Source organism: Marmota monax, unplaced genomic scaffold (assembly GCF_021218885.2).
Source record: "Marmota monax isolate L192 unplaced genomic scaffold, Marmota_monax_Labrador192_F-V1.1 WCK01_AAM20220418_F8-fsc01387, whole genome shotgun sequence".
In the NCBI taxonomy this organism is placed as follows: domain Eukaryota; kingdom Metazoa; phylum Chordata; class Mammalia; order Rodentia; family Sciuridae; genus Marmota; species Marmota monax.
The window spans coordinates 42,796-70,477 of NW_026694990.1; the positions used below are offsets into that span (position 1 = coordinate 42,796).

The 27,682-nt window shown below is 37.8% G+C and overlaps 1 protein-coding gene and 1 long non-coding RNA gene across 2 annotated transcripts; one reads left to right on the forward strand and one right to left on the reverse strand.

The window, feature by feature from the left end:
• Window positions 1–47: 47 nt before the first annotated feature.
• LOC124081298 (uncharacterized) lies at window positions 48–10,418 on the reverse strand. The gene is made up of 3 exons (XR_006848012.2): window positions 9,570–10,418; window positions 7,816–7,914; window positions 48–813 (listed from the first exon to the last, which is right to left on the reverse strand). It is a non-coding gene; the product is annotated as an uncharacterized LOC124081298 (long non-coding RNA).
• On the forward strand, window positions 10,403–27,674 carry LOC124081297 (HLA class II histocompatibility antigen, DRB1 beta chain). The gene is made up of 4 exons (XM_046427506.2): window positions 10,403–10,603; window positions 22,077–22,142; window positions 22,684–22,953; window positions 27,372–27,674. Exons 1-4 carry the CDS (start codon window positions 10,504–10,506, stop codon window positions 27,479–27,481), a joined length of 546 nt encoding a protein of 181 aa, XP_046283462.1. The 5' UTR covers window positions 10,403–10,503; the 3' UTR covers window positions 27,482–27,674.
• The last annotated feature ends 8 nt before the right edge of the window (window positions 27,675–27,682 follow it).

Here is a 27,682-nt window from a genome sequence, read left to right on the forward strand (position 1 = left end):
GCTGTCAGTATATAGAAATGCTATTTATTTTTGTGTTTTGATTTGTATCCTGAAACTTTACTGTATTCATTTATTAATTCTAAATTATTTAAAATGTTTATGTAATAAACATTTTCATAACACACATAAATTGCATCCAGGATAGGTCATATATTAAGCCACAAAACAAGCCTGAACAAATTTTAATGTGCCTAATACCATTTTTTTGGCATTAGGCATTATATCCCACAGCAGATCTCCAGAACTTATAAATAAATTGAAATGGAAACATTCAGAATTGTAAAAAACATTTGCAAAACATATATGTGATAAGGGGTCAATTTTCTAACTAAATAAGGGATTATTTAGTTAGAACTTAGGAGCAGAAAAGAAATAAAAAATTAAAACAACAAAAACCCAAACAAAACAAAACCAAAAGAGAACAACCACCACTAACCAAACAAAATCCTGATTTAAGCATAGGCAACAGACTTGAACAGATAGAAGACGTTAAGATTGAATATTTGTATCCTTCCCAAAATTCATGTTAAATCCTACCCCAGTATGATGGTATTAGGAGGTGGTACCTTTAACAAGTGCTTAGGTCATGAGGGTGGAGTCCTCTTGCATAGGATTAGTGCCCTGATAATCCTAGAGAGCTCACTCAACTTTTCTATTGTGTGAAGCCACAATGAGAAGACTGTGGTCTCTTACCAGACATGAAATGTGTGAGAGCCTTAATCTTTGACTTCATAGACTCTCAAACTGTGAGAAATCAATTTTTGTTGTGTAAGCAATCCATTTGATGGTATTTGTCATAGCAGTTTCAATGACCTAAGAAAAACAATACAAATGACCAAAAGGTATATAAAAAGATGCTTAACATCATTAATTAGCAGAGAAATATATTCAAGACTATAATTTGATATTATTTTATATCTAGTGTGGCTATATTTAAAAAAAGTATTAGCATGGTTATGTTCATCAACAAGTGAATGGATTATGAAAAGTGTGGTACTTACCTACAGTAGAATAGGTAAAAAAAGTGTGGTACTTACCTATAGTAGAATAGGAAAAAAAAGAAAATCTTGTCATTTTGTGACAAATTGATGAATATGGGGGAATTTAGAGGTGAAATCGTACATTTATTTTTTTGTCATATAATTTCTTATTTATTTTATGATGTACATTTTGGGAAGGCTTTTTTTTCCTTACTAAATTTCTCTATTTTTACTTAGAACAAAATTTAATTGATTTTATTCACTGGGATAAAAGACCACACAGTTTACTGTATTTAATTTTATGGTTGTTTATTTTTAAAATTATAAAATATAACACTAAATACATATCATTTGATAGAGAAAACATAACCTCCCCTGTAGGAAAACAGAATAGAAGAAGAATTTTATTATTTCTAGATACTTAATGCTATCAAGGTTCATAAACTTTGTGAAAGGAATTTAATTCATCTGTTAATAAATTAATCTCAGACATATAAAACCCAATAATTATTGTGTTTTAAATTTATATATCATATTGAATGTTTGGCTTTGTATTACTTTAAAGTGTGTACCAACATACATGCAATGTGATACCAAAATTAACTTACTGTATTGTATGAATTTCATTAGGAAAGAAAATTATCACATTACCTCAGCCTTGGATAAATAGATCATTCTGTGAAATGTCTCCCCTGAATTATAGTTTCATTTCACATGCTAATCTTTCATCAATGGATAATAAAAGATGAGGCCATTTTTAAGTATTTCAATTACATCTAGAAAACAATGTGTCATTCTTCCACATTTATGTATTATTCATTGAGACCCATGAAAAATTTAAATTACTTTCATAAAAATTAAATATATCTTGAAGAACTAACATGTTTCTCTTGATAAGAGGAAATTAATCATCATACTTTCCTATTTTATTTGATCCCTAGAGTTTTCAGAACTAAAAGTAAAGTTTACACAGTAATTCTACTATTTTTGGTTTCATTATGTCTATAGTTGTTCAATCATAAAATCAATACATGTTCACTGCAACATTTTTTTTTTTTTGGTGCCAGAGATTGAACTCAGGAACACTTAACACTGAGCCCTATTCCCAACCCTTTTTATTATTTTTTCTTTTGAGACAAGATTTCACCAAGTTACTGAGGGCCTCATTAAGTTGCTGAGGTTCCTTGCAATAATTTAAGCAGATCAGGAATGTACAGTTTCTAATCAGCAAGCATTGGCTATTAGAAGGAGAGAGTATCCTTTCAGATATTACATACAATGCACCTAAAGCCCCTCCATCCAGCAGAAGTGTTGTAAAAAGAGAAATTTAAATCTTTAGTTTGACATTTTCATAATAAAAGCAAATCATTTTTAATTTGTGACACTTAGAGATGTTTATGCTGCTTTCTTCATTTTATCCCATTTGCTTTCATTGTACATAAAAGATTTATTTTCCCATGTTGCTTCACACTCCTAGACTTTTTTGACTTTGTCTCCAACAAGTTCTACATTATATAAGCTTAGCCTCTCCTGCTAGATACTTCCAGCAGCCTCTGGGTTGCAGCCCAATGACTTTTTGCTTGTTTCTCTCAATTTCTAGTGCCGAAAACACAAACCTGATTTACCAATACTCCCAAGACATTTGGAGATGTCTTGGGAGAATAGGTAAATGGAATGAGAAAGAATGATGAAATTCTCTTTCAAAGACAGTCAGAGTTCCCAGGCTTAAGGGCAACTTCTCAGTAAGTGAAGATGTTTCATCTGGCATTAGCAGAGTCAGTTCTGGGATCAAGGCCCCTGCCTTTGATCTGTGAAACTCATAGATCCAAACAATTAAACAAGTAACTTTCTGCTTACGTTTCTATGCTGTAAATCACATTAATTAGTACTAAAAGGATTTGGAGGAAAATCTGTTTTCTTAAAGAAAATAATCTGATTAAGCTGTTTATCTGAGATTCATAAAGTACTATTTGCTAATAAAGAGAAAAAAATCTGTATAGTTGCGGAAGTCATATTATTTGAGGAAGTAGAATCAACCATGAAAGGAAAGTTAATTCTCCAAAAAGAGCTTTAAATGGTTAATGAGTTTTTTTAACTTCAGCTTTTTTTTTTTTTTTTTTTTTTTACTGAGTGGCTACTACAAAATATTTTGGGCATGGTTAATGTTTTAATATTTTATGTTTTTCTAACAACATCCTACTATTTTATCCTCCAAAGACCCAGTTATGAATTATAACAGGACATTAAACTTGTAAGATGCATAATTATTCCTGCTTTTTTTTTGAGGGTAGAGACACTTGGATAAAATTTTAAAAATGAAACACTAAGAGAAGGTTAAATTGTAAGTTTCTGTGACAATGGCTATTCAGGTTGGTTAAAGTTGCTTGGACTTTTTTTTTTTTTTTCCTCTGATGACATATGGCATTCAGGGAATGGTCCACAGCAGTAAGGAAATGCTATAGCTGAGTGATGTAAGTATTTGCAATTCCTTCTTTTTTTCCTTTTGCAAGTTTGTGACTTCTTTACTAGAAATGACAAGATGACATATTTAGGCCCAAATAAGATCAGCTTCTCTACTCAACTCTTTAATAGCACAAGAGTCTTAGAAAGCTTAGCACCTTTTATATATACAATTTATATATTTTTATTGTGTATTTAATAATATAGCATATTGAAACTCCGCAGGATATTATTTATATTGTATTATAAGTTAATATATTTAAGATTTATCCCGATTATTTATCACTTTATCTTAATTTCTCATCTTAGACTTTCTATCTGAGGTCACTTTCCTTCTGGCTAAGGTACATACTTGAGAATCTTTTGCCTTGGGAGAGCAAATGAGCCCCTGGTCACTGGCTGATCCTGTGAGGTCCACAAAAATCAAGCCTGGGAAACATTGCTTGCCAAAGGTGAAAATGTTAACAGCTTTGACACTCAGCTCTGATACTGTTATCAGACATTCCAGTACAATGGACTTGGGTGCAGCAGGGTAATAGCAGGATGTTCTCAGCACTGTAACAATAGGATAGCTGCATAAATGTTTCTAGCTCTGTTACTTTTTAGTGCAAAAAGAAGCCTCTCAATAACTCACAAGCCTTGAACAATTTACAATGCCTCTATAGTTTTAACTTCCTGATTTTGAGACCTTATGTGATAAACTGTGGAGCTAGTTCTGGGTCACTGTTCCTTCATCAGAGTGCAGTGTCCCACTTGGCCCCAATTTCACTTGAAAATGTCACTGTATTTTCTTTGTCTCTGTTTTTCTCCATATCCAGTCACCCCTACTCGAGATCCTTTGTTGACGCTTCGTGGGTCATGGCATTTCATTAAAATCTGTTAGTGGAATATGACTTGTGTATTTTTATTTTGCACTATTAAAAACTTATTAAAATGACTAACAATAAAAAATACATTAGTGGCAAATGATCTAGGTTTTGTTGTTGTTGTTGTTGTTATTGTTGTTCATCTGAAAACATTTTCCTCATTCTGAAAGAGACAGTTTCTGGGTATAAAATTTCAGGTGAATAGTTATTCTTACTGAGTTGTTGAAAATATCATTGCATTATTTTTAGCTTCCATTATTGCTGCTGAGAAGTTAGTACTTAGTTTAACTTTCATTCTTTGAAAATAAGTGCATTTTCTTCCCTGTGTTTGCTTTTAAGAAAATTATTTTTGTCTTAGGTATTCTATGGCTATATCAGGATATATCTATTGTTTTTTCCTTTTTATTTATACTGCTTGGGATAGTTTGAGCTTCTTTAATGTGCGAATTGGTGTTTTATCAGTTCTTGAAGCTATTTTCAGAAGAGATAAGCAGTATATTCAGTGCTCATAAACCATTATAACTGTTTCCATACCTGACACTAGCATCTGGGTGGATGCAGCTTCAGTTTTCACTAAAGGGACAATTGACCTCTTACCCACAGGTGTCTCCCAGTGGGATTATGCAACTTACATTACATAGTGATTACATTTGGCTAAAGAATATCTCAATAGCAGACTTTTGTGACACTGGGATGGCTCATGGCTCATTTGGGGGATGGCATTATAATGACTAATGGTAACTATATTGATTTTAATGGCTATTTATTTTCGTATTTGTCACTTCCACTATTGTGAAAAGAACAGCATATTGTGACTAAATTACTTTTGGGTTGCAGCTCATTTATAACAAACACTATCAAAATATATGATCTCCAGAGCTCCATCTTGGGATGGGAAATTGAAAATGATGCTAAAAGTCAACTCTCAACTTCATACGTGCCTCAGGAGCTGAGACCAGATTCTGGAGACACTTATATGAAATGTTCCTTTTTGCACAGGGCTTCTATAGGTATGTAACCTTTAATTATTACTCTATTGTCAATCTTATTAACCAATTTTGGAATTTGGAGATAATACTCAGACATAGGTAGGATAATGGTGTACATGCCAAGGATATTTTTCATCCTAGTGATCAGAGTATATGGAAAGTTGATGCTTAGTTTCCATTGAACTTATGCAGAGGCAACTAGAGGGCATCTAAGGGACATAACAATAGTACCTGGTCTCTACAGGAGCTCCATGTGACCCTGCACAAAGATTATAGGGGCATGGGATGGTTGAGGTATATCATTTAAGCAACATTTTCATGAACTTTTTGGGAATTGCATCAGATTGCAACTCCGGAATGTTTCTGAATTTTTACCTGGGCATAAATTTCAAACTTAGGTCCAATACAGAGAAGATGATCAATCTGTGCCCCATAAAGTCATCGTGCATTTTCCCAATTTTACTACATTCACAGGAAAATTTGTACAGTCATATTTCAAACACTCCTTGATTAGCAAAACTGTGGTGAACTCAAGTATATTTCTCATTTTCCCAAGAGATTTCATATTTCGACTTCATAGGTGGTGTTATAGCAGTGATTTTCCAGAGTTGTGCTAAAGATTTCTGCATGCCACAAATTTCTTCCAATATTTCATGGTCTACGTGATCATTCCCATCTAGAATTTTACAACTCACTTAATGGTTTCTTCCTATAGGCACCTTTGGAAGCTTATCAAGTTACACAAACCAGTGCATTGCCCAGATGGGAGTACAACAAGTTAGTCTGTGAGGTTCTGAAGTCACATAGCTATAAAACTGTGGGTGAAAACACCATGGTCAATATGAATGATATCACACTCAGTATCAGCAATTACACTGAAGGCAACTTTGACAAAAGACTACTGTTTTTTTCTGTTCTGGAGGAAAATGAACCAATGCTATGCTTTTTGTTTGTTTGTTTTTATTTTTTTGCCTACATGAGGAATCAGTTGCCCTTAGGATTATTCTTATTATGCTTGTGTAGTTTTTTTATAGCTTCAGAAATTGTAGAAGCAATACTTATGGAGAAGCCTAAATTTTCTGTCAGTCCTCATGCTATCTTCTGCTGTGATTATCAAAAAGCATTTTTATCTCTAGTTAATGATGTAGCCACGGTTTAGGTAATTTTTAAAAATTATCTTGCACCTTTGCTCTTATATTTTTCTTTCAGACCAGTCCCCCAGTCAGACCTGTTGATGCTGACTTTAGCACACAAATCATCTTTAGAATCTCTAATTGAAAGAATTAGTCTACAAATTTTGCTGTTTTATGTTGCTGTGTAAACTATGGAATGAACATATGATCAAAATAGGGATGTTGGCAATAATTAGTTTGAATTAGGTAGAAAGTTGTACTAAGTTTCTCAAGATTACTCCACAATATTGTAAGAGTTGTTTTGTTTGATAGGTCATATAGAAGGAGGTGTGAACCTTACCCTTGCAAAACCTTTTGTAAAATTCAAGTTGATTTTATCTAGGCAAATCTTGTAAATGTAAGAAAGTGCTAGTAATTTTAATGTTGTCAGCTTAGTGGTGGTTGCCTTCTGAAAACTTCTGAGAATATTCTGAAAACATATGAACATTAAAAGATATTCTGTACTAACTGTGGCCAACTGAGCAAACTTTTAAAATGTCATTTTAATTTCTTTTTGTTTTTATTAATTGGTGCATTCTAGTTATATGTGATAGTGGGGTTCCTAGAGGCACTTAACATAATATTCTTCATTTCAATTCCTAGTATGTCCCCTTTCTTTCTCTTCCTCCCTCTCACTGATTTCCTACCTACAGAGTTCATTTTTTCAAGATTTATTGCAATCATTCAATATCAGCCTTCCTAAGTTCAACAAAAGTACATTCTTCTAATTTCACATTTTTCCCCAAGAGTGTTTATTTGTATTATATAACCATAAAACAAATATATTTATAATATATAACATATAAATGATCATATATTATATATGACATAATTACACATATACATATAATACATGCTTCCATATATGTATACATCACATATGTATTATGTATATATATTATATTTGTATTGTATATGTATATATTATATATAACATATAATCAAAAAATGAACATATGGTTTCATGCATCAACATAGGGAATGTAGAGAAAACATTGGTCAAAGAGTACAAAGTTTGAATTAGGTAGAATAAGTTTTTGAGATTTATTGAGCAGAATGAGAACTAATTAATAATAATGTATTGAATATTCAAAATTGCAAAGAATTGATTTCAGATGTGCTTACTCCAGATAGTATGTGAGGAGATATGTATGTTAGTTTTAACCATTCCTTGTCTGCATGTGTCAACACATCACAGAATATCCCATAAATGTATGAAGTTACTATTTGCCAATTAAAATTAAAAAAAAAACAAATGAAAATTCAAGAGTAATTTGAGAAAAAGATAAAAAAAAATAAAGAACTTTCATTCTGATAGTCACTTTCGTCCAGAAACCAATTTAACTACCTTTTCCTCAGGAGCTCTCCTTAGGCACCTTCAGAAAACAGCAGTTGAGAGCACTGCTTCTGTTCTTGCTTCCAGTGAAGAAGTTCAGTCCAGAGATCACTGGTAGGATTAATGGTTTGGTGACATTAGTTACATTGTTTTACCTGAACTGGCCTTATAATAATTCATTTTGAAGACATGTGTGAGATATATATTTAACACAACATGTCTTTGCTATTCCTAAATGCATACAACAAACAGAATTTAGTTCATAGAGGTTTTTGCTTATTCTTTCTAAACATAAACTTCTATGACATGTAAATAGTTGGTAAAATTTATATGAACAAGATTTGATTGTGTCTGCTTGTATAATTATATCAAAATGGATTCTACTGTCATGTACAACTAAAAAGAATGGATTAAAAAATATTTGAGGGCTGGGGTTGTGGTTCAGAGGTAGAGTGCTTGCCTGGCATGCATGAGGCATTGGGTTCAATCCTTAGCACCACATAAAAATGAAATAAAGGTATTGTGTCCACCTACAACTGAAAACTAAATGTTTTTTTAAAAAAGATTTGATAGTGTTCTCTTTAACCATATTTTAGGATATTCTTAATATAGAATTATTTTCTCTGCCATCCCTTTTATCCTAAGGTGAACCATAATACCAATGTGAGCCTTAATGTGTCTTTCCTAGATTATCATATATTGTAATTAGTTTCTGAATAATATAAGGATCTGGTGATGCAGTTTCTTCTCATATTCAGTGTATAATATCATAGTGAATTCTACGCAACCTCTGCAAAGAACTTAGAACTTCCCACCTTAATGGAAATATATTTTTCCAAAGTAAGCATGATACCATTTCTATTCTCTTCTGGGTTGATCACATTTGCACTATACTATGTTTGAGAAGTCTGAGATAATATTTGAAAGCAATAGGTCAGATTTAGGGGTTGAGGGTACTGTTATCTTTAACAAGGTGAAGATTTGTGCAGGAGCCATGGGTGTCATTGCCTAAGATCAATGCAAACTTTGATCATGGTGGTGATGAGGGGAATCTTTTGATGGAAATGGAATTGCTGCATGGTATCTGTCTCATTATATAAAATAATGTCATTCATTAAGATAGTCTTATTATTAAATATATTCATGAAGTAAAGTGACAAGAATAATTTTAATACAAGGGATATTATACTCCTCAGAAAGTAAATGTGAATAGTATAATGTAATGGCTCAGTTTATGGGGTTTGGAATCACACATAACTCAAATCAATCTGGAGCATACTATTTACCAGCCTCAGTTTCTTACAAATAGTATCTAATACCCATCATTATATTCTCTCTATCTATAGGTATGAAAGGGGAACTTGTTTTATTAAACTAGATTGGGTGATATCCTTCATAAGGATATGAGGTATAAAAGACCCTTAGGACAATTCTGAATCTAGAACAGCACATTTATATTAATATAATGTAAAATAATTATCTAAAAATATGAATATGTGTAAAATTACATGATTGCATCAGATGATCTAATTCATAATTTTTCAATAGTGTTCTATTTCCTGCACATTCTATAATGTATTAGTAAAGTTTTCTTATATCTTTCCTTAGGTAAATCAAGTGAAGGGGAATAGTGGAGGGACATATTCTCAATAAAATGAGGGAATCATAATGGGAACCAGGATTAAGGGATTGAATATTGTTTCCCACCCAAAATTAATTATTTTAAATCAGAGATGTATTAAATGCTGATGTTTTGAGTCTTTTACCTGTCAGCCTCTGCATGCTTTGATTTGGACGGTGGCCTTATGCTGTCAGGTTGAGAGCTCTGCAGAGTTACTTTTGAGATCTTCATTCCACATAGAGGGCCTGCTCCATGATCCTTGCCTATGTGTATTCTTTAGATGCCACTGAAATCATGACAGTATCAGGACACAAACTTGAAAAACCCTTGTACTCGTGTTAACTGATTGACTAGCTTTCTATTTCCTTTAGCTTATCAGAGTCACTAACTGTAAAGAAGTGCAGATCATACTCTCCAATCAACAGCTGTAATTCTGCAATATCATCAGTTACCAGGGGACGCTGCTGCATGAGGTTTCCACAGAAGCACATCTTTTTACAGCTTGGAAATACATGAAAGATCTTAATGCCTTCATTTCAACTGGAAGAGGTTAAGTAATTTACTCAGATTTACATTAAGTTATGGTTCAATAAGAACCAGATTCAAAGTCTCCTGACTTTTAGTTACCTTCCTTCCACCCACTTTACTCCACTTTCACACATACAGTCACTTGTCCAAATATATCTTTCTTCAAGTGTGAGGTGAATTCTTCTAAAAGGTTCATACTTGTGAATATATCACTGACAACTTCAGAGCTGGGTCATTATCATGGCTCAATTAAAATGTTTCAGATGCAACTGGATCCAAGGTTTAAAACACTAAATACAAATGATCCTTTTAATCAAGGAAATTCTGAGTTTGAAAAGAGGACCTTCATACTGTATCTCTGACCAGCAACTGATGATGCTATTCATCTGTGATGCTAATTGGTTCTTCAGCATCAAGACTGCCCAATCTAGCATCAAAGAAATGAATATCTTGATTCTTATTATTTGGGATTTGGTTAGAGATGGGACATAGCTCTCATTGCTTGAGACTTATCTGCTTTTCTCTAACCCAGTCCTCTCCTGTTCTCCAGCATGGTGAGTCTGTGGCTCCGTGGAAGCTCCTGCATGGCACGTCTGACAATGATGCTGATGGCGCTGAGCCTTCCCCTGGCTTTGACCAGGGACACCAGACGTAAGTGCACTCTTCAGGCATGGAGAGGCCATGGTTGGGGGAAGGAAGGGAATTACTTTCTTAGTTTGTCCAGGCCAAGACCCTCAAAACTTGTGACATTTTCTTCAGTGTCCACGTTTTCATCATGTGGATTCTAAACTACTTCCAAAAATATGGAGCTAGAGCCTTTTCTATGAGACCTGTTTGAAAAGTCTTCATATGTAAACCATTTCTTTTCAAGTTGTCTTCAGTAAAATCTCCAGTCTCACATCATGTTCTCTCAGGGCCTTGGACGGATTAGAAATAATGTTAAACTAATTTCTCACTCAGTGGTTCCCTTTATATGTTATTATGCCAGAAAAAAAGGTGATTTTTTTTTTAAAAAAACTAACTTTTATGTATAGTTCTAGTCTCTTTTATACATGCCACTTGGTTCTTTGTTTAAATTATGAAATATTAAAATACACAAGCAGTTAGAAGATATCAGTAAAAATAGTAGTAAGAGTCAAAAGGAATCGGAAGGGTTTCTCCCAGGAAACACAGGAAGTGTGAAGCTGCTGCCTCTGTAAAGGGTGAAGATGCTCCAGGAGGTGTCATCCACTGTCTTTTCTCTTTGTCCCTGAACTGCACTGTTCATGACCCTGGATCCCTGTGGGGCAGCTGGTCTGGTGGTATTCTTGACCTTCTTCCTGCTGTGGTTGCACCCTTCAGTTGAGGCAGAGATCCCTTGTACTTGAAATGACTGTATAGAAAAGGAGCACCTCTGGGCTGTTCTTTTGTACCTTAAAATATGTAATGCTACTTCCTCCTCCTCCTCCTCCTCCTCCTCCTCCTCCTCCTCTTCCTCCTTTTCATCTTCTTCTTGTAATGCATCTTCTTAAAACCTGGCATAGTTTAGTGTTCATTTAATGAATCTGCTTTAACCCTCTTATACAATCAGTTTCTCCTGTGTACCCCTGTGTTCTCTGGATTGAGCCCATAGGGGATTGAAAGTTCGGATAAAATTGTATGAAAATCTGTTTTCCAGTCAAAAATGGTCAGTTATCAGCAATTTCGTGAGCTTCAAAATTCTACAACATAATTGGGGGTACAGTGAAGGTGTGAAGTCTGTTAATATCTCCTGGGGCTGAAAACCAGTAAGCAAGTCAAGGGAAGTTGTTGGCTTACTGGGGCCTTAATCCAAATCTCATAGATTTCTCCATTGTGTCTTTTTTCCCTTAATTAGTCATGTTTGGTATTTTCTATCTCCACTCTCCCCCCCTTTTTTGCCCATGTACTCACCATTACTGAATATCCCTGAACTTCACACCTCCTAAGCTCTATAAGAGATTCATCAGAGCAGATAAAACAATATACATTTCCCTTTTTCTTAAAATTGCCTTTTCTTTACCTGTAAATGCTTTTATATGGAGGAGAAAGAAGAAGTTTTCCAGGTGTGGTGACGCAGGCCTGTAATCCTAGTGGCTCTGGAGCCTGAGACAGGAGGATCACGAGTTCAAAGCCAGCCTCAGCAACAGCGAGTGGCTAAGTAACTCAGTGAGACCCTGTCTCTAAATAAAATACAAAACAGGGATGGGATGTGGCTCAGTGGTTTGAGTGCCCCTGAGTTCAATCCCTGGTACCCCCCTCCCCCCAAAAAAAGAGGAAGTTTGTCTCAACTTCTCACAGGAAATACAAGTGATATAATGTGTCATCAGACTAGAAGAGTGTTGATGTTTGAGCCTCTTATTATTTTCCAGGATACCACAGTGATCAATTCCCAGAACCTCAGTAGTTTCATATAGGCCACAGATACTTTTCTGTGTTAAGTACTATATCCTAGGTTTGTTCTAAGCTCCAAAAATTCCATTTGATAAGACAGAAAGCCTCTAGTCTACTGGAACTTATATAATTACAGAGAGAAAGACAATAACCCAATAAACATTTAATGAAGAAAAATATTACAGAGAATAATAAAGGCACTCAAGGGAAAAATATAAAGACATCATCAGGGTGAGAGAGCAGAGAGAAAGGGGACTCACCCAACTTCAGTTTAGGTATGCGGAAATATCCCTGAGAGAGAGGCATTTAGCTGAGACAAGAATAAAGAGATGAGAGTAAGGAGAAGATCTAAGGGAGAAGGGAGAGGCATCAGAGGATAGGCCCCAAAGTGGAAAGCTGTGTGCTGCGCTTAAGTTAGACATTTAGTGACTGAGGGAGTGGCCTGGAGTCCCAGAGGATGAGGTAGATGAAGGGGAAGTCAAGGGCCTAATCAAGTAGGTGCCAAGAGCAAGGGTAAGAAATTTCAATGCTGTTTAAACTGATATTAGGAGCTCCTGGAAAGTTGCAAGAAGAGTCAATTTATATAAAGTTAAAAATAATTCTTTTATATGGAGATTGGATTATTGGGTTCACTTGTGGAGTTGAGGAGACCATTTAAGAGCACAGTAGAATTCTCCAAGGAGAACAGGTTTGTGGTTTCATTTAGTGTGCTCATGATGAAGAGCATGATGAAAATAAGATGGACATTTTGGGGAGGTTTTGCATAAGTAGTTAATAGATTAAACTAAGGAGGGGGTAGAAAATCAAACTTCTTTCGGAGGATTTTGTCTTCATAACTAGGTGGAAGGTGGTGATATTTATTGAGACTGGGAAGACTGAGGGAAGTCAGCACATCAAGTAGGTGGTTAAAAATAAATTTTTTAAACTTAAGATTCAGATGATTTTAAAATGTGTGACACTGTCGAGAAGTCAATGTGGGCATGAGAGACAGAAGTGAGAGTGAAGATAAAACTGGAGGAATATTTGCTGGCAGAATTGACACCATTAAATTCCACAAAATCTGAAAAGATTACACAGGGAAAGAGATTGTGTGTGGAAAACAAGAAGAACAGGACCATCAAAGGGGACTGGGACAGAGAACCAGTGATGTTGGAGGAAAACCAAAGCTGAGTTGCATGGAAGTCAAAGACAGGATACTTTTCCAAAGAGGAGATAGTGGCCAGTGGTGGCTAGACACCACGGCAGGTGAGGGAGAATGTGAGAGGTGTGAGCCCTGGGTTCTGTGGACTTGATCTTGGCAGTCAGTGGAGTATTCAGTTAGGAAACTGGACTGTCTGTGAGAAAAGAGTCAGAGCTGCAGAGGTGAAGACTGGATGGAGATGACTATTGTGAGTGGCAGGTCTCAGGGGAGGACCGTGTTCAGGGGGCCAGTTGGACCTAAAGTAGGAGAACAAAGAGCCTGAAGAGAAGAGAGAGGACTAGAGAACCAGACAGATGTGTCCATTTATTAACAAGAAAGCACTTAGAGGGTCCCTGTGTATAATTTGCTGACTGGCAATGCAAAAAATCATTAATGAAACAGCCAATATTTGCTAGTGATGTAGAATATATAGTTATTATACTAGGGAGGAGAATAGAGTGATGACCAAATCCATCTGGTGTCTGGCAGCATGGAACACTGTAACAATACCATCTGGTGGCTGGAGAACCTCAGAAAACTAGATCCATCAGGGTTGTTACTGTCATCACCAGCAAGTTGAGTTGGGTTTTTCATAGTTTCAATGAATAAGATTCACAAAAGATGAAGCAGCATTCTCCAGGTTAACATTTGAACACTCTCTTCAGTGTCTAAGTAGTGTCTCCCTAGGGAAACTCTCTGAGGAAGCCACACTAGTTTCTAGCTCCATGGTGAATGCACATTGTTCAAGGATACTAAGTAACTGATCTTCTGTTCTCCCATGTCATCTTCTGGGATCTTTCCCCCTGTGCTTCCAATGTCCCTACTACAATGTTCCTACCAATTGAGATGTGCCCATCAGGGGCCTCAGGACAAAACTTAGTACTTTTAGAATTTCAACATTTTCTGACTTTTTAAGATTTTTATCTGATAAACTTTTATCATACATTGAAATGCATGTGACTTGTTTCTCATTAACAGTATGATGGTTTATACCATCTTCATTGGTTAGTCCACTTGCAAACATGAGCATGGCCTCAAATCTTTGCCAAACATTTGTTAAAGTGTTTGTATTAATACAGGCTTTATAGTAACCTGTATCCTGGCTTCTTTCAGAAAGCTCTGGATTTCAAGCCTCTTTAAACTGCATTTAGCATAGAACTTTGCAACTATTTATAACTGTTCTTCATGAATCATGATCCCTTGGTCAAAATATTTCATTACAGATGTCATCCTAGGGAACATTAATAGCCCAAACTTCACTTTTGACAAGTTGAAATCTCAACTGGTGTGTGGAGAGTTGTACATGGACAATGGAATTTGTCTAGTTTTCCAGTAACAAATTTAAGCTACTGATACAAAATCATTATAGAATAGTCAGAAAATACATGCATAATTATCCATATTTTCTTTTTTGAAAAATTATGCATAATAAATACTGGATTTATTTCAGAAATACTGAATTTGGCTTTCTTCAGTGGTTTCTCTGATAGGGGCATTTGCCAAAGTATCTGATCCAAAATATCTATAGTGCTGAGGTTGGAAACATGCATTTACATTGTGCTGCTTCTAAAAAAATCCAGGCTCACGTTATACAAATTCTTGCCTCTACTTCAGTTCTTTTGGTTTGTTTTAGCTTGTTTCAGCATAAAACCAACAAGAAATCTAAAATAAGGTAGTTTTGAGATTCATTAATTTCTTGCTGAATCCATTCAATGAATGTAAATTCAAGATCTTCATTGTTAATTTTTTAAAATTAGAATATTACAGTTACATATAGTAACTGGCTTACACCCCCTCCAATCATACATGCATTGAATTTGATTTCAGTTCTAATCTTCCCACTTGTCCCTCCCTTGGCCCCTGCTATTCTCCTTCCTTTACACTACTGGTCTTTCTTTCATTCATTTTTTAATTTATTTTTTATACATATATAAATATTAAGGTAAAATTTTATGATATATATATATATGTACATCACATGAGTTTTTGAGAGTTCATTCGAAATTTCCTCCCCTTTCTCATCCATCCCCACTCCCTTTTGATTTTTCTTCTTCTGCTCTACTGATTTCTCTATATATTTTGAAATCTTATCCTTCTTTCCTTTAGTTAACTCTATCTTCCACATATGAGAAAAAAACATTCAACCTTTGAATTTCTGAATATGGCTTATTTCATTTAAAATAATATTCCCCATTTCCATCCATTGACCAGCAAATGCCATAATTTTACACATTTTTGTGACTGAGTAAAAAAATATTTTTATGTTATGGAATGATTTTCAGTATTTTTGAATTCTTGGTCCCAATCATATATCATAACTTTCATTAACTTGCTCTTATAAGTTATTGGGTTTCTAAGTTTTTTGTTTGTTTGTTTTCTGTCACTGTGACCAAACTACTTGACAAGAACAATGTAGAGGAGAAAAAGTTTGTCTGAGAGTCACAGTTTCACAGGCTTAGTCCAGGATGGCCAAACCTATTGCTCTGGGATTGAGGTGAGTCAAAAACTTTGTGGCTGAAGGGCATTGTGCAGGAAAGCTGCTGAGCTAATGGCAGCCAAGAAGCAAGGGGGTCAGGAAGAAGCCAGGGCAAGATACAGTCCCAGGCTACAACCCCCAGGGATCTATTTGCTATGGCCTTACCTTTCTACAGTCGTGACTTATTTTCTATTCAAATTCAAATGGATTAGTCAAGTAATTGGGTTACATCTTTCAGTATCTAATCATTCCACCTCTGCACATTTCTGCATTGTCTTACTTGAGCTTTTGGGGGGATACCTCATATCCAGACCATAAAAGTCATAAATATTGATGACAATCCCAATAATTTGTTTTGTTAAATGCTTTAGACTTCTGTAATAAGACTCTTGTGCTATTGATCAATTCAGATTCTCCCATTCATTTAACTTCCTCTTAACCACCATTTTTTAAGCCACTTTTTGAAATTTTCAGTGACTCCAACACAGAGAAACATTAAAAATATATGACATTGTCACTGAAGTCCTAGGACAGAGGCTGATTTTGAGGATCCAACAAATCATGTCTGGCCATTTGCCGCCCCCCACCCCAAATCAGACAGAAAAGGTAATGGTGAAAAGTATGAAAGGAATGTTAATCAGTGTAGCTACACCTGGAAGACAAGGGATCTGTGTCCTTAGCCCTGTATTCAAGGGTCTGACAATGTCTTTGAGGTTTTTAGAAATGGAATGAGGACAAGGTTTGGGAGTTTGCCTAGCTGGAGGCTTTTCACAGCTGGCAAAGAGATGATGCGGATCAGGTATGGTCTTGTCCATCATCATCTCAGGAATGGTCAGGTTAAGAAAGTTGCTGTTGGGGGGATGCAGGGAGGGCATCATTTTGACTCATCCTAAGGTGTTCATTGGATCAGACCTTGTTCCTGAAATTCAAGGTTACTCAGAGTAAAGGAGATGGATGCAAAATGGAGGTAGAGAGGCCAAGTCTTTCACCCTGCTTTTAGCCACCCATCACACAGTTGCAGGCAAAAGTGAAATCTAATTATGTATCAAAAATATATGTGTATATTTATACATATATGTGTATATGTATCTATGTATTGGATTGTTATGGGGAGCCACCTCAGAAAACACTCCTAATTCAAATAAAAGAAAACTTTATTTACCTAGCCAGGGACTGTCTCCCACCAGTAAAGACTGATGCTCTGTGGGAAAACAGCAATTTCCTGGCCTGTGTCTTGGGAATTTAATGATGACAATCTAACTTGGGGCTTTTCTCAGGGTCATGCAAGCAAGCAAGTTACAGAGGCTAAAAAAAGCAGTTAGCTTAATGGCATCTTGGGTCCTAACAAGTGTTAGACAACTGTATCCTGAGTTTCAGCTGAGTGGGGGGCCATAATCTATTTTAAAGTCATGTAGACCCATAAATGTACCCAGGATGTAGCTCATCATGACCACTATTATATCTTGAGTTGATTACATTCTGTGGAGTATAAAGTATAGGAAAATAATTTTTATAAGAAAACAGCTTTCATTTTAGTTTCTCAAAAACAGCTCTTGTAACAATTTTTATAGAAAGCAATAAAATGGAGTCTTAAGCCTGTTTATGACAGTTCTTGCTTTATAATTGTCTTATCTCACTTATAAAAATCTTATATATATATTTTTTACTATATATATTTTTTTACTACTCTATAACCTATAATTTACACTCTCACTCATTTTATTGATTAGTTTACACCACAACAAAACTTCAGAACCACATGTGACTCATAATATCATCACCATCTTAGAGTAGTTTTAATTTGCATTTCTCTGATTGCTAGAGATGATGAGCATTTTTCGTATATTTGTTGATTGATTGTATATCCTCTTCTGAGAAATGTCTGTTCAGGTCCTTGGCCCATTTAATGATTGGATTATTTGTTTATTGGTGCTTATCTTGTGGAGCTCTTTATATACCCTAGAAATTAGAGCTTTATATGATGTGTGAGGGGTAAAAATTTGTTCCCAGAATGTAGGCTCTCTATTCACCTCACAGATTATTTCTTTTGCTGAGAAAAGACTTTTTAGTTTGAATCCACCCCATAGGTTGATTCTTGGTTTTAATTCTTGTGCTATAGGTGTCTTATTAAGGAAGTTGGGGCCTAGCCCCACGTGATGGAGATTAGGGCCTACTTTTTCTTCTGTTAGATGCAGAGTCTCTGGTTTAATTCCTAGATCTTTGATTCATTTTGAGTTAACTTTTGTGCATGGTGAGAGATATGGATTCAATTTCATTTTATTGCATATGGATTTCCAGTTTTCCCAGCACCATTTGTTGAAGATGCTATCCTTTCTCCAGTGCATGCTTTTGGCATCTTTGTCTAATATAAGGTAGTTTTAATTTTGTGGGTTAGTCTCTGTGTCCTCTATTCTGTACCATTTGTCTACCAGCCTGTTTTGGTGCCAGTACCATGCTGTTTTTGTTACTATTGCTCTGTAGTATAGTTTAAGGTCTTCCATAGCGATACCACTTGTTTCACTCTTCCTGCTTAGAATTGCTTTGACTATTCTGGGTCTGTTATTAAGATACCATCTCACTCCAGTAAGAATGGCAGCCATTATGAAGACAAACAACAACAAGTGCTGATGAGGATGCGGGGGCGGGGGGGGGAAGGTACACTCGTACACTGCTGGTAAATTGGCACAGCCAATTTGGAAAGCAGTATGGAGATCCTTGGAAAGCTGGGAATGGAACCACCATTTGACCCAGCTATCCCTCTCCTCGGTCTATACCCAAAGGACTTAAAAACAGCATACTACAGGGACACAGTCACATCAATGTTTATAGCAGCACAATTCACAATAGCTAAACTGTGGAGCCAACCTAGATGCCTTTCAGTGGATGAATGGATTAAAAAATGTGGCATTTATACACATTGAAATATTACTCAGCAATAAAAAAAAGAATAAGATCATGGCATTTGAAGGGAAATGGATGGCATTAGAGAAGATTATGCTAAGTTAAGTTAGCCAATCCCCAAAAAACCAAATGCCGAATGTCTTCTCTGATGTAAGGGGAGTGACACAAAACGGGGTTGGGAGGGAAAGCAAGGGAGAAAAATTACCTCTAGATTGGGAATAGGGGTGGGAGGGAAAGGGAGGGAGAAGGGGAAGAGTGTGGATGGTGGGAGGAGACCCTCATCATTATACAAAATACATGTATGAAGATGTGAATTTGTAAGGGTCCGGCAAAGCGTCGGAGAAAGAGACCACCAAGTGACCACTCATGCAACTGGCAGAAGGGGATTTATTTATTGGGGATCCATTCCAGCATGCTGGGGCTCCATACCCACTCAAGAAATGTGAGCAGCCCAGAGCCCAGAGCAGGGGCTGAGCACTGCTTAAGTACACTTTTTTTGGGGAGGGTGGGGACTTTACATACATCACAGTCTCCTTTAACAAATCACCATACACCACGGGAAAGTCAAACAACAATTCTTAGACTTGATTAGTACATACATTGGCGGGAACAGGTCAGGCGGGGGTGATAGGTCACTTCTAAATGGGGTACACATTCAAACTGATTGGTCCAGGCCCTGCGATGCCTACGTGCAAGATCATACAGAGCCCTGAGTTATTAGACAACCAAGTGGTCAGGGGGAATATTTACTGGGCGGTTCCAAGCATTGTCTTAACAGCTACAGGAATTTCAGGTTTTGCATATAGCATAGAAACCTAACAATACCTAATCCTTTACATTTTAACTCAGGCCTTGCAGCCTAGAAACTTTACAATGCCAGGTCTTTTACACTTTAACTTCAATTTCTTTTACCCTTACAAATTTGGTGTCAACATAGCTTATATACAATCAGAGATATGATAAATTGTAGAATAAAGAGTTTAAATGCAAAAAAAATAATGAGAGAGCTCATGTATAATGGCAGAATTTGGTGTGAACATACTTTATATACAGAGTTACGAAAAATTGTGTCGAAAATGGATAATTATGATTGTAATGCATTCCACTATTGTCATGTATGTAAGAAATTAAAAAAATAATAATAATATCATCACCAAAGGAATCTCCAGAGAAGGGGACCTCATCTCAGAAAAATATGTCCTTTATATGAGAGAAAAGAATTTCAGCAAGTGCCTGTCAGAGACATGAGATTCATTCAGGAAAACAGATAAATATTCAATGTAGAATGAGGGTGATATCCAGAGTATGCTGGAGTTAAAGCAAGTAATGTAGGCCATCTCCAGAGGAAGAAAGAGCCACCCTTTGGTGCTAGGGCTGGTCTAGTGATGGAATCAGGGTGGAGTTGTGTGATTTTGGGTCATTTTCCCCTTGACTTGTGCAGGGACCCATGTTAACTTTTGTGGCAGGGAGAACAAGGGCTGAGAACAAGGGCTAAGGATGTGGGCTTCTTGAAGGTAAGTTGCTTACTTTGCATAATAAAGCTTCATGGGTGGCCCTGCTTCATGGGTGGTGCTGCCTAGGGGCTGAAAGCTTATCTTTGTTTTGGATGGAGGACTCCTGACATATTTCACACTGAACAATTTCAGTCAAGGTGAAGGACTCTGTTTTCCCAGAGGCACCAGACCAGTTGAGATCAGTCATCATGGTGAACCTTGGCTGCTGGATGCTGGTGAATTTGCTATCAACATTTTTTAAGGATGTGGTTTCTTAAGGTTTCCAGACTTGGAAAGTCATACAAGGGATTTTAGACCTGTATGTAATCATGACTGTAATCTCCCCAAACCTCTTTATATAATTCAAAAACCCTGACATCCACCACAGGCTTTCAAGTGTCCAACTCCCTGTGACTTCTCCAGTCTGTCTTTAACCTTTTCTGCCTCTGTGCTTTGGTGCCCCATTGTTTCTATTTATTGAAAAAGTTAATTCCTTCAGCTTTATCACAGGGTATCACTTTTACTTGAAATGTGCCTCCCTTTCCCCCAAACATACACATACCTACTCCACACTTCTTCAAGCTCATATCAGTTTAAACTATCATGGAATATTTTCCTATTGTCATTTAGATATTCCTGATGTTCTCTGTTACTAGAACTCATACTCTGACATTTCTCATTCTTGCATAACCTCTTGTGTGTTTGTCTTTTGTCCCTCAATTTTACTAATTGATGTCCCAGGAACATATGAGTGGTGGTCTTGGTGATGAGTGGGTGTCAGTTTTTCCTTCTTTGGGTTCTAGGGGCATCAGAGTCCTGGTGTTAAACCAAGACACAAAGAAAAGACCACCGACTACAATTTTAAATCAAATTAAAACAAGCTTGTAATTCTGACTAGCTGAGACTGACCCTCTCCCAAAATCCATGGGATAGAAGACAGTCCTCCAGCTCTCTAGGAGCGCAGTTTTATAGCACAGAAAATTGCAAAAGGGGGGAGTCTTGAGAACTTACACATAACAGGATTTTGGCAAGCATAATACAAAGGCAGGTAGTAGGTTAATGGTCTAAATGGTTCAGCACTTAGGGAGTAAATTTAGATCCCAACATCAGAATTTATGAGGCACCATTAGGGTTTCAGAGAGGGTTGTTATCTGGCCAGGGAAAGCCAGGCATGGGTGAGTTCAAGGCATGGGCAGGCATTCCAAGCAATTTTAAAACATCAAAATATAGCCAGGCCAAACAGAGATCCTAATATTTTACAGAAAACAGAAATGGATCTTTTATGACTTTTAAAAAGATGGCTCCTGATCTTAAGAGGAAATTAGGCTGGGTTTATCACCTGGCATAGCGTTAGCACTAAGGAAGAATTTACAGAATATTCTAGATGGGTCTTATTTAAGGAAAGGGTGAGAGTTGTGGGCATGAGAAGTGGGAGCAGAGAGTGTCTTTGGGTGGAAATTTCCACCAGGAGCTGGTGCTGGTTACCATGAGGGGCAATTCCTGCCTGTTTTTTGTTCCCCAACCCTGTACCTGAGGGGGACCAGGTCCTTAATAGAGTGGGTCAGAGGAATTTCTCTGCCCTTGGCCCACCTCCCTATGGTCCCTCTGTCTCAGGCAGATGGAAGTAGAAGGCCCAGTGTCTGGGGTGGGGAAATCAGGGGTGTCCTGATGTTTTTGTCACAGTGTCCAGTTGGGTTCCAGGTCCATGGTGTCCTAAACAAAGAATTGAGCTACACACACAAGTAACAGGTAAAGTACAGATTTATTAAGGGTGGAAGTGGAAGTAGACTCCATAAGCTAGAGCTGAGTGGGCCAAGAAAGGGGGGGGGGGGCTCAAGGCCCTGATGTCTGGAAACCAGTGTCTTGTATACTGAGCTGTGATGCGTTATGGCCCTCATGAGACCTGATTGAAGACCTAACCCAACTTACTAACATGGGTCACCTCATGACACCTGATTAAATAGTGTCCAATTCCCGCGTTGGTCATTGTAGAAAACCTAATTAGAATACTGCCCACTCTGCCCTCAGTGGTCATTTTAAAATATCGAGAATGTGGTGAAGTTGTCATGGTGTCATGGTGATAAGTCCTCAGGGGCGGAGTTGTCGTGGTAATGAGGGACACAAACAAGGACATGACTTGTGTCCCTGTCTTGTCCTCTATGGGCATCCTTCTTTATGTCCTACCGCCTCCATCTTGGTGTCCCATCATCCCCGCCCCCGCCCAGGTCTCCCTGTGTGTCAGTCTCCTCCCAGAGGCCGCCTGGTGAGAGGGTTGTTCCTGTCCCCACAGCACGTTTCCTGGAGCAAGTTTCACATGAGTGTCATTTCTCCAACGGGACGGAGCGGGTGCGGTTCCTGGACAGATACTTCCACAACCGGGAGGAGTTCGCGCGCTTCGACAGCGACGTGGGGGAGTTCCGCGCGGTGAGCGAGCTGGGGCGGCCGGATGCCGAGTACTGGAACAGACAGAAGGACGTCCTGGAGGATGAGCGGGCTGCGGTGGACAACTACTGCCGACACAACTACGGGGTTGGTGAGAGCTTCACTGTGGAGCGGAGAGGTGAGTGCTGGGCCAGGAGAGAGAAAGGGTGTGTGTGTGTGTGTGTGTGTGTGTGTGTGTGTGTGAGAGAGAGAGAGAGAGAGAGAGAGAGAGAGAGAGAGAAGGAGGAGGAGGAGTAATAGAATGTGTGTGTGTGTGAGAGAGAATGTGTGTGTGAAAATGTGTGTGTGTGAAAGAGTGTGTGTGAAAAAGAGAGAATGTGAGAGTGTGTGCAAGAGAGAATGTGTGTGAAAGAGTGTGTGTTACAGAGAGTGTGTGTGTGAGAGTGTGTGTGCATGAGAGAATTTGTGTGTGTGACAGTGTGTTTGTGTGTGTGTGTGAAAGCATATGTGTGTAAGACAGAGTATGTGTGTCTGTATGTGAGAGAGTTTGTGTGTGTGTATGAGAGAAAGAGTGAGAGAATGTGTTTGTGTGAGAGAATGTGTGTGTGTGTGCGTGTGTGCGGCACGCCCGCTATGAGAAGTTAAGGGTGCCTGTGAGGTCCCTGTGTTATTGTCAGTGTCCCTGCAGGGACCTGGGGAGCCAATGCTGCGCATGGGGCAGGAGAGCTGAGGAAATCCTGACCCCAGAGTGAGGGCAGGACTGGAGAAGAGCTTGAGGTTTCTGTGAATTTGGTGTCACTTAGCCCTGGTGGCCCCAGAGGAGAGGAGAGGTGGGAGAAGGCAGTTGCTGGAAATGGAGGGGACTTGCCTTGGGGTGAATGGGAGGCAGGTGAGGAGGGGGCATGCAGGAGTCCGTGGTTGGGTGAAGGTTTACATTTACTTGCCAAATGCTGTTACCATGTGAAGAATTCTCTTTTATCTCTGGGGTTCTCACTGTTTTTGAAGTGATTTTATGGATTCTCTGGATAGTGAGATTCCGAAAACATTGTTGATTTATTTTGTTTATACTTTGCTTCCTTCATGGCTTTCCATGTTAAGAATTTTAGCATTATATTTAATGAAATATGCTCTAATATTGTTAGTAACAATTTAGCATCAATATTAAATCAATCCTTTAGCAGTTTTGTGACAATGTTTTCCCTCAAGCATTCCTTGAGGGGAGAGGGAAATGGTTGTGGATGATGTGAGGAGGCTGGTCACAAACTTCCTTGACATACACCGTTTTTAATCCAGTAGGCCCTGATATCAAAGAGTGCTAGGTTTGTTTCCATAGCATTTTACTGAAAATCAAATATCAGACTTTTTGTGTGAATGGGCTGTGGGATTACCTCTGATCTTTTTGAGGCTTACTTTACTTCTAAATTTCCTAATGTTTCCTGCCTTGTTCCTTTGCTTTCCTAGGACATGGATTTTTACATATTTGAAATGGTGGTGAAACTGGATTTTGAGTTACAATTTTGTTACTTAAATAACAATGTTGCTATTTTTATATTTTAAGTGGTTGAACATTAACTCTATGTGGTTATTACACAATTTACCTCACATTCCTCTTGGTTACATCTTTTTTTAAAACTGTCAAATACAGTCCTCCCTGGGTGTGTTAGCTTTCTGTCATGGTGACAAAACACCTGCCAACAACAAAAAAGTTTTTTGTGAAAAGTATTGTGTCATGCATGAAGTTCACATGTTATGAAACTCAGACTCTGTCATGACCACAGATACCAGATGAAAGTTATTTTGTCTCATAGTCTCAGAGGTTTCAGTCCTTGTTCCCTTGACTACCTTGCTTTGGGCCTGTGGCTATGGCTACACAGTGGAGTCAGAAGGACATGGCGGGGGGTAGGCTACTTACTTCATGAGGACTACAAACCAAAGGGGGAGGAGTGGCCAGAGTCCCAATATCCCCTTAAAGGACATGGCCCCAATGATGGAACTTCCTTTCAATAGGCCCTACCTCCTAAAAATTCTACTGACTCCCAGTAGTGCCCCAGACTAGTGACAAGGCCTTAGCACATGGCCTTTTAGGAGCATTTAATACAAATCATGATATTAGGTATGGAGGAGAGGGTAATTTAGTTCTAGGAACCCAGTGGATACGGAAATATGTGAATGTCAAAGTCCTTTATACCAAATGATCTAGTAACTGCTTATAATTTATGCATATCTTCCTGTGTACTTGACAGAACCTAGATTACTTGTAATACCAAATGTAAATGCTTGGTAAATAGTTGTAACACTGAATTGTTTATGGAATAGTGAGGAGGAAAAAAAGTACCTACAAATATAGAGCAAATACAGTTTTTTCCAGCTGTATTTAGTTATCTGCAGTTAGTTGAATCCTTAGATGCAGAAGTGCTGATACAAAGGGCCTACTGTACTCCAAAAGTTTTATATTTTAAAACTTAATTTTCTCTTTCTTTGATTTCAAAGGTTCTCAAACATTTTCCCACGTTTATTTGCCAAATGTTGGTAATACTCTGAGAATTCTCTTTTATCTCTGGGGTTCTCAGAGTTTTTGAAGTGATTTTATGTGTTCTCTGGATACTGAGATTCTGAACACATTGTCAATACATTTTTTAATATTTTGCTTCCATTTATTACTTTCTATGTTAAGAAGTTTTGCATTTTATTTAATGAAATATGTTCCATTATCCATTCATCTATTGAAGGGCATCTGGGTTGGTTCCACAGTCTAGCAATTGTGAATTGTGCTGCTATGAACATCGATGTAGCAGTATCCCTGTAGTACGCTCTTTTAAGGTCTTCAGGGAAAAGTCCAAGAAGGGCAATAGCTGGGTCAAATGGTGGTTCCATTCCCAGCTTTCCCAGGAGTCTCCATACTGTTTTCCAGATTGGCCGCACCAGTTTGCAGTCCCACCAGCAATGTACAAGAGTACCCTTTTCCCCACATCCTCTCCAGCACTTGTTGTTGTTTGAATTTGCAGGGAAATGGATGGCACTAGAGCATATTATGCTTAGTGAAGCTAGCCAATCCCTAAAAAACAAATACCAAATGTCTTCTTTGATATAATGAGAGCAACTAAGAACAGTGCAGGGAGGAAGAGCAGGAAGAAAAGATTAACATTAAACAGATACATGAGGTGGGATGGAAAGGGAGAGAAAAGGGAAATTGCATGGTAATGGAGGGAGACCCTCATTGTTATACAAAATTACATATAAGAGGTTGTGAGGGGAATGGGAAAATAAACAAGGAGAGATATGAATTACAGTGGATGGGGTAGAGAGAGAAGATGGGAGGGGAGGGAGGGGGGATGGTAGAGGATAGGAAAGGTAGCAGAATACAACAGTTACTAATAGGGCATTATGTAAAAATGTGGATGTGTAACCGATGTGATTCTGCAATCTGTATTTGGGGTAAAATTGGGAGTTCATAACCAACTTGAATCTAATGTATGAAATATGATATGTCAAGAGCTTTATAATGTTTTGAACAACCAATAAAAAAAATTAAAAAAAAAAAAGAAAGAAATATGTTCCATTAGTGTTAGTAATGATTTAGCATCAGTATGAAGTCAATCCTTTAGTGCTATTATGAAAAGGTTTTCCCTCCAGCATCCCCTGTCTCTTTTACTTAAAAGCATTTTTTGATGTCGGTGGTGAGAAGTATTGTGTCATGCATGAAGTTCACATGTTATGAAACCCACACTGTCATGACCACAGATACCAGTTTACAAGGAGAGACAGTTACAATATGATAATAATCCTAAAAATAGATATGCATGTTATATAAAGGAAGAGGGATTCCTCAGTGGAGTGTAAATATGAAGACAGGACTTTCCTTGCTGCCTTCCCTCTCCTCAGGCCTCCCGCATTTCCTGCATTTCAGCCTTAGAGAATCACCTCTGTCTGTCCCTGCTTCCCAGAGTGGAGTTCTTTCAAACACTGGAAGATAAGGGCTTGCATAGGGAGCATTCCCAAGATCCCATCTTCCTTGTGGCTCTTCTGTTGTCCTCCCATTTATCCATTCAGCTTTGACTCATATTCTCTTAGAGAAATCAACAAGAATAAATTGGTGAAATACGTTGAAGGCTGCAGGTATTGCAGGTATTGCTTTATATATTATAGATGCATTAATCCTTCTCTGACAGTGAGAGATAAGTCGGTATTATCCCCATTACAGTGAGAGGCAGAGGCACAAAGAGAAGTAAGAAACTTTCCCAGGATCAACAACTAAGAGGTGGAGCCTGGATTTGAACCTAGTTGATCTGGATTTAAAAAAAAAAAATCACACTTTTCACTAAGGTCCTGTACGCTTTGCAAAACATTGTAAATACTTTACCTCAGTAATGAATAATTGTTTCAAGCTTTGAAACAAACGAACCAATAAACAAAAAAAGCAAAAAACTGTCTCTCAGCTCTAATGGGTCCTGGCTGAAGGCCTGACACTCTCAGGCCTATGGCCAGCTGAGGAGGACTGCCAAACTTGAGGCTGAGTATGGAGAGAGGAAAAAAGGGATGCAACCAGGAAGATACCTCTGCCTTCCTGATTTATTCTTTCTAAATTTTCTCTCCTAGTTAAGCCGAAGGTGACTGTGTATCCCACAAAGACACAGCCCCTACAGCACCACAATCTCCTGGTCTGTGCAGTGAGTGGCTTCTACCCAGGCCACATTGAAGTCAGGTAGTCCCGGAATGGCCAGGAGGAGCAGGCTGGGGTCGTGTCCACAGGCCTGATCCAGAATGGAGACTGGACCTTCCAGATCCTGGTGATGCTGGAAACAGTTCCTCAGAGTGGAGAGGTCTACACCTGCCAGGTGGAGCACTCAAGCCTGACGAGCCCTGTCACAGTGGAATGGAGTGAGTGAGAAGCTTCCTGAACTTATAAA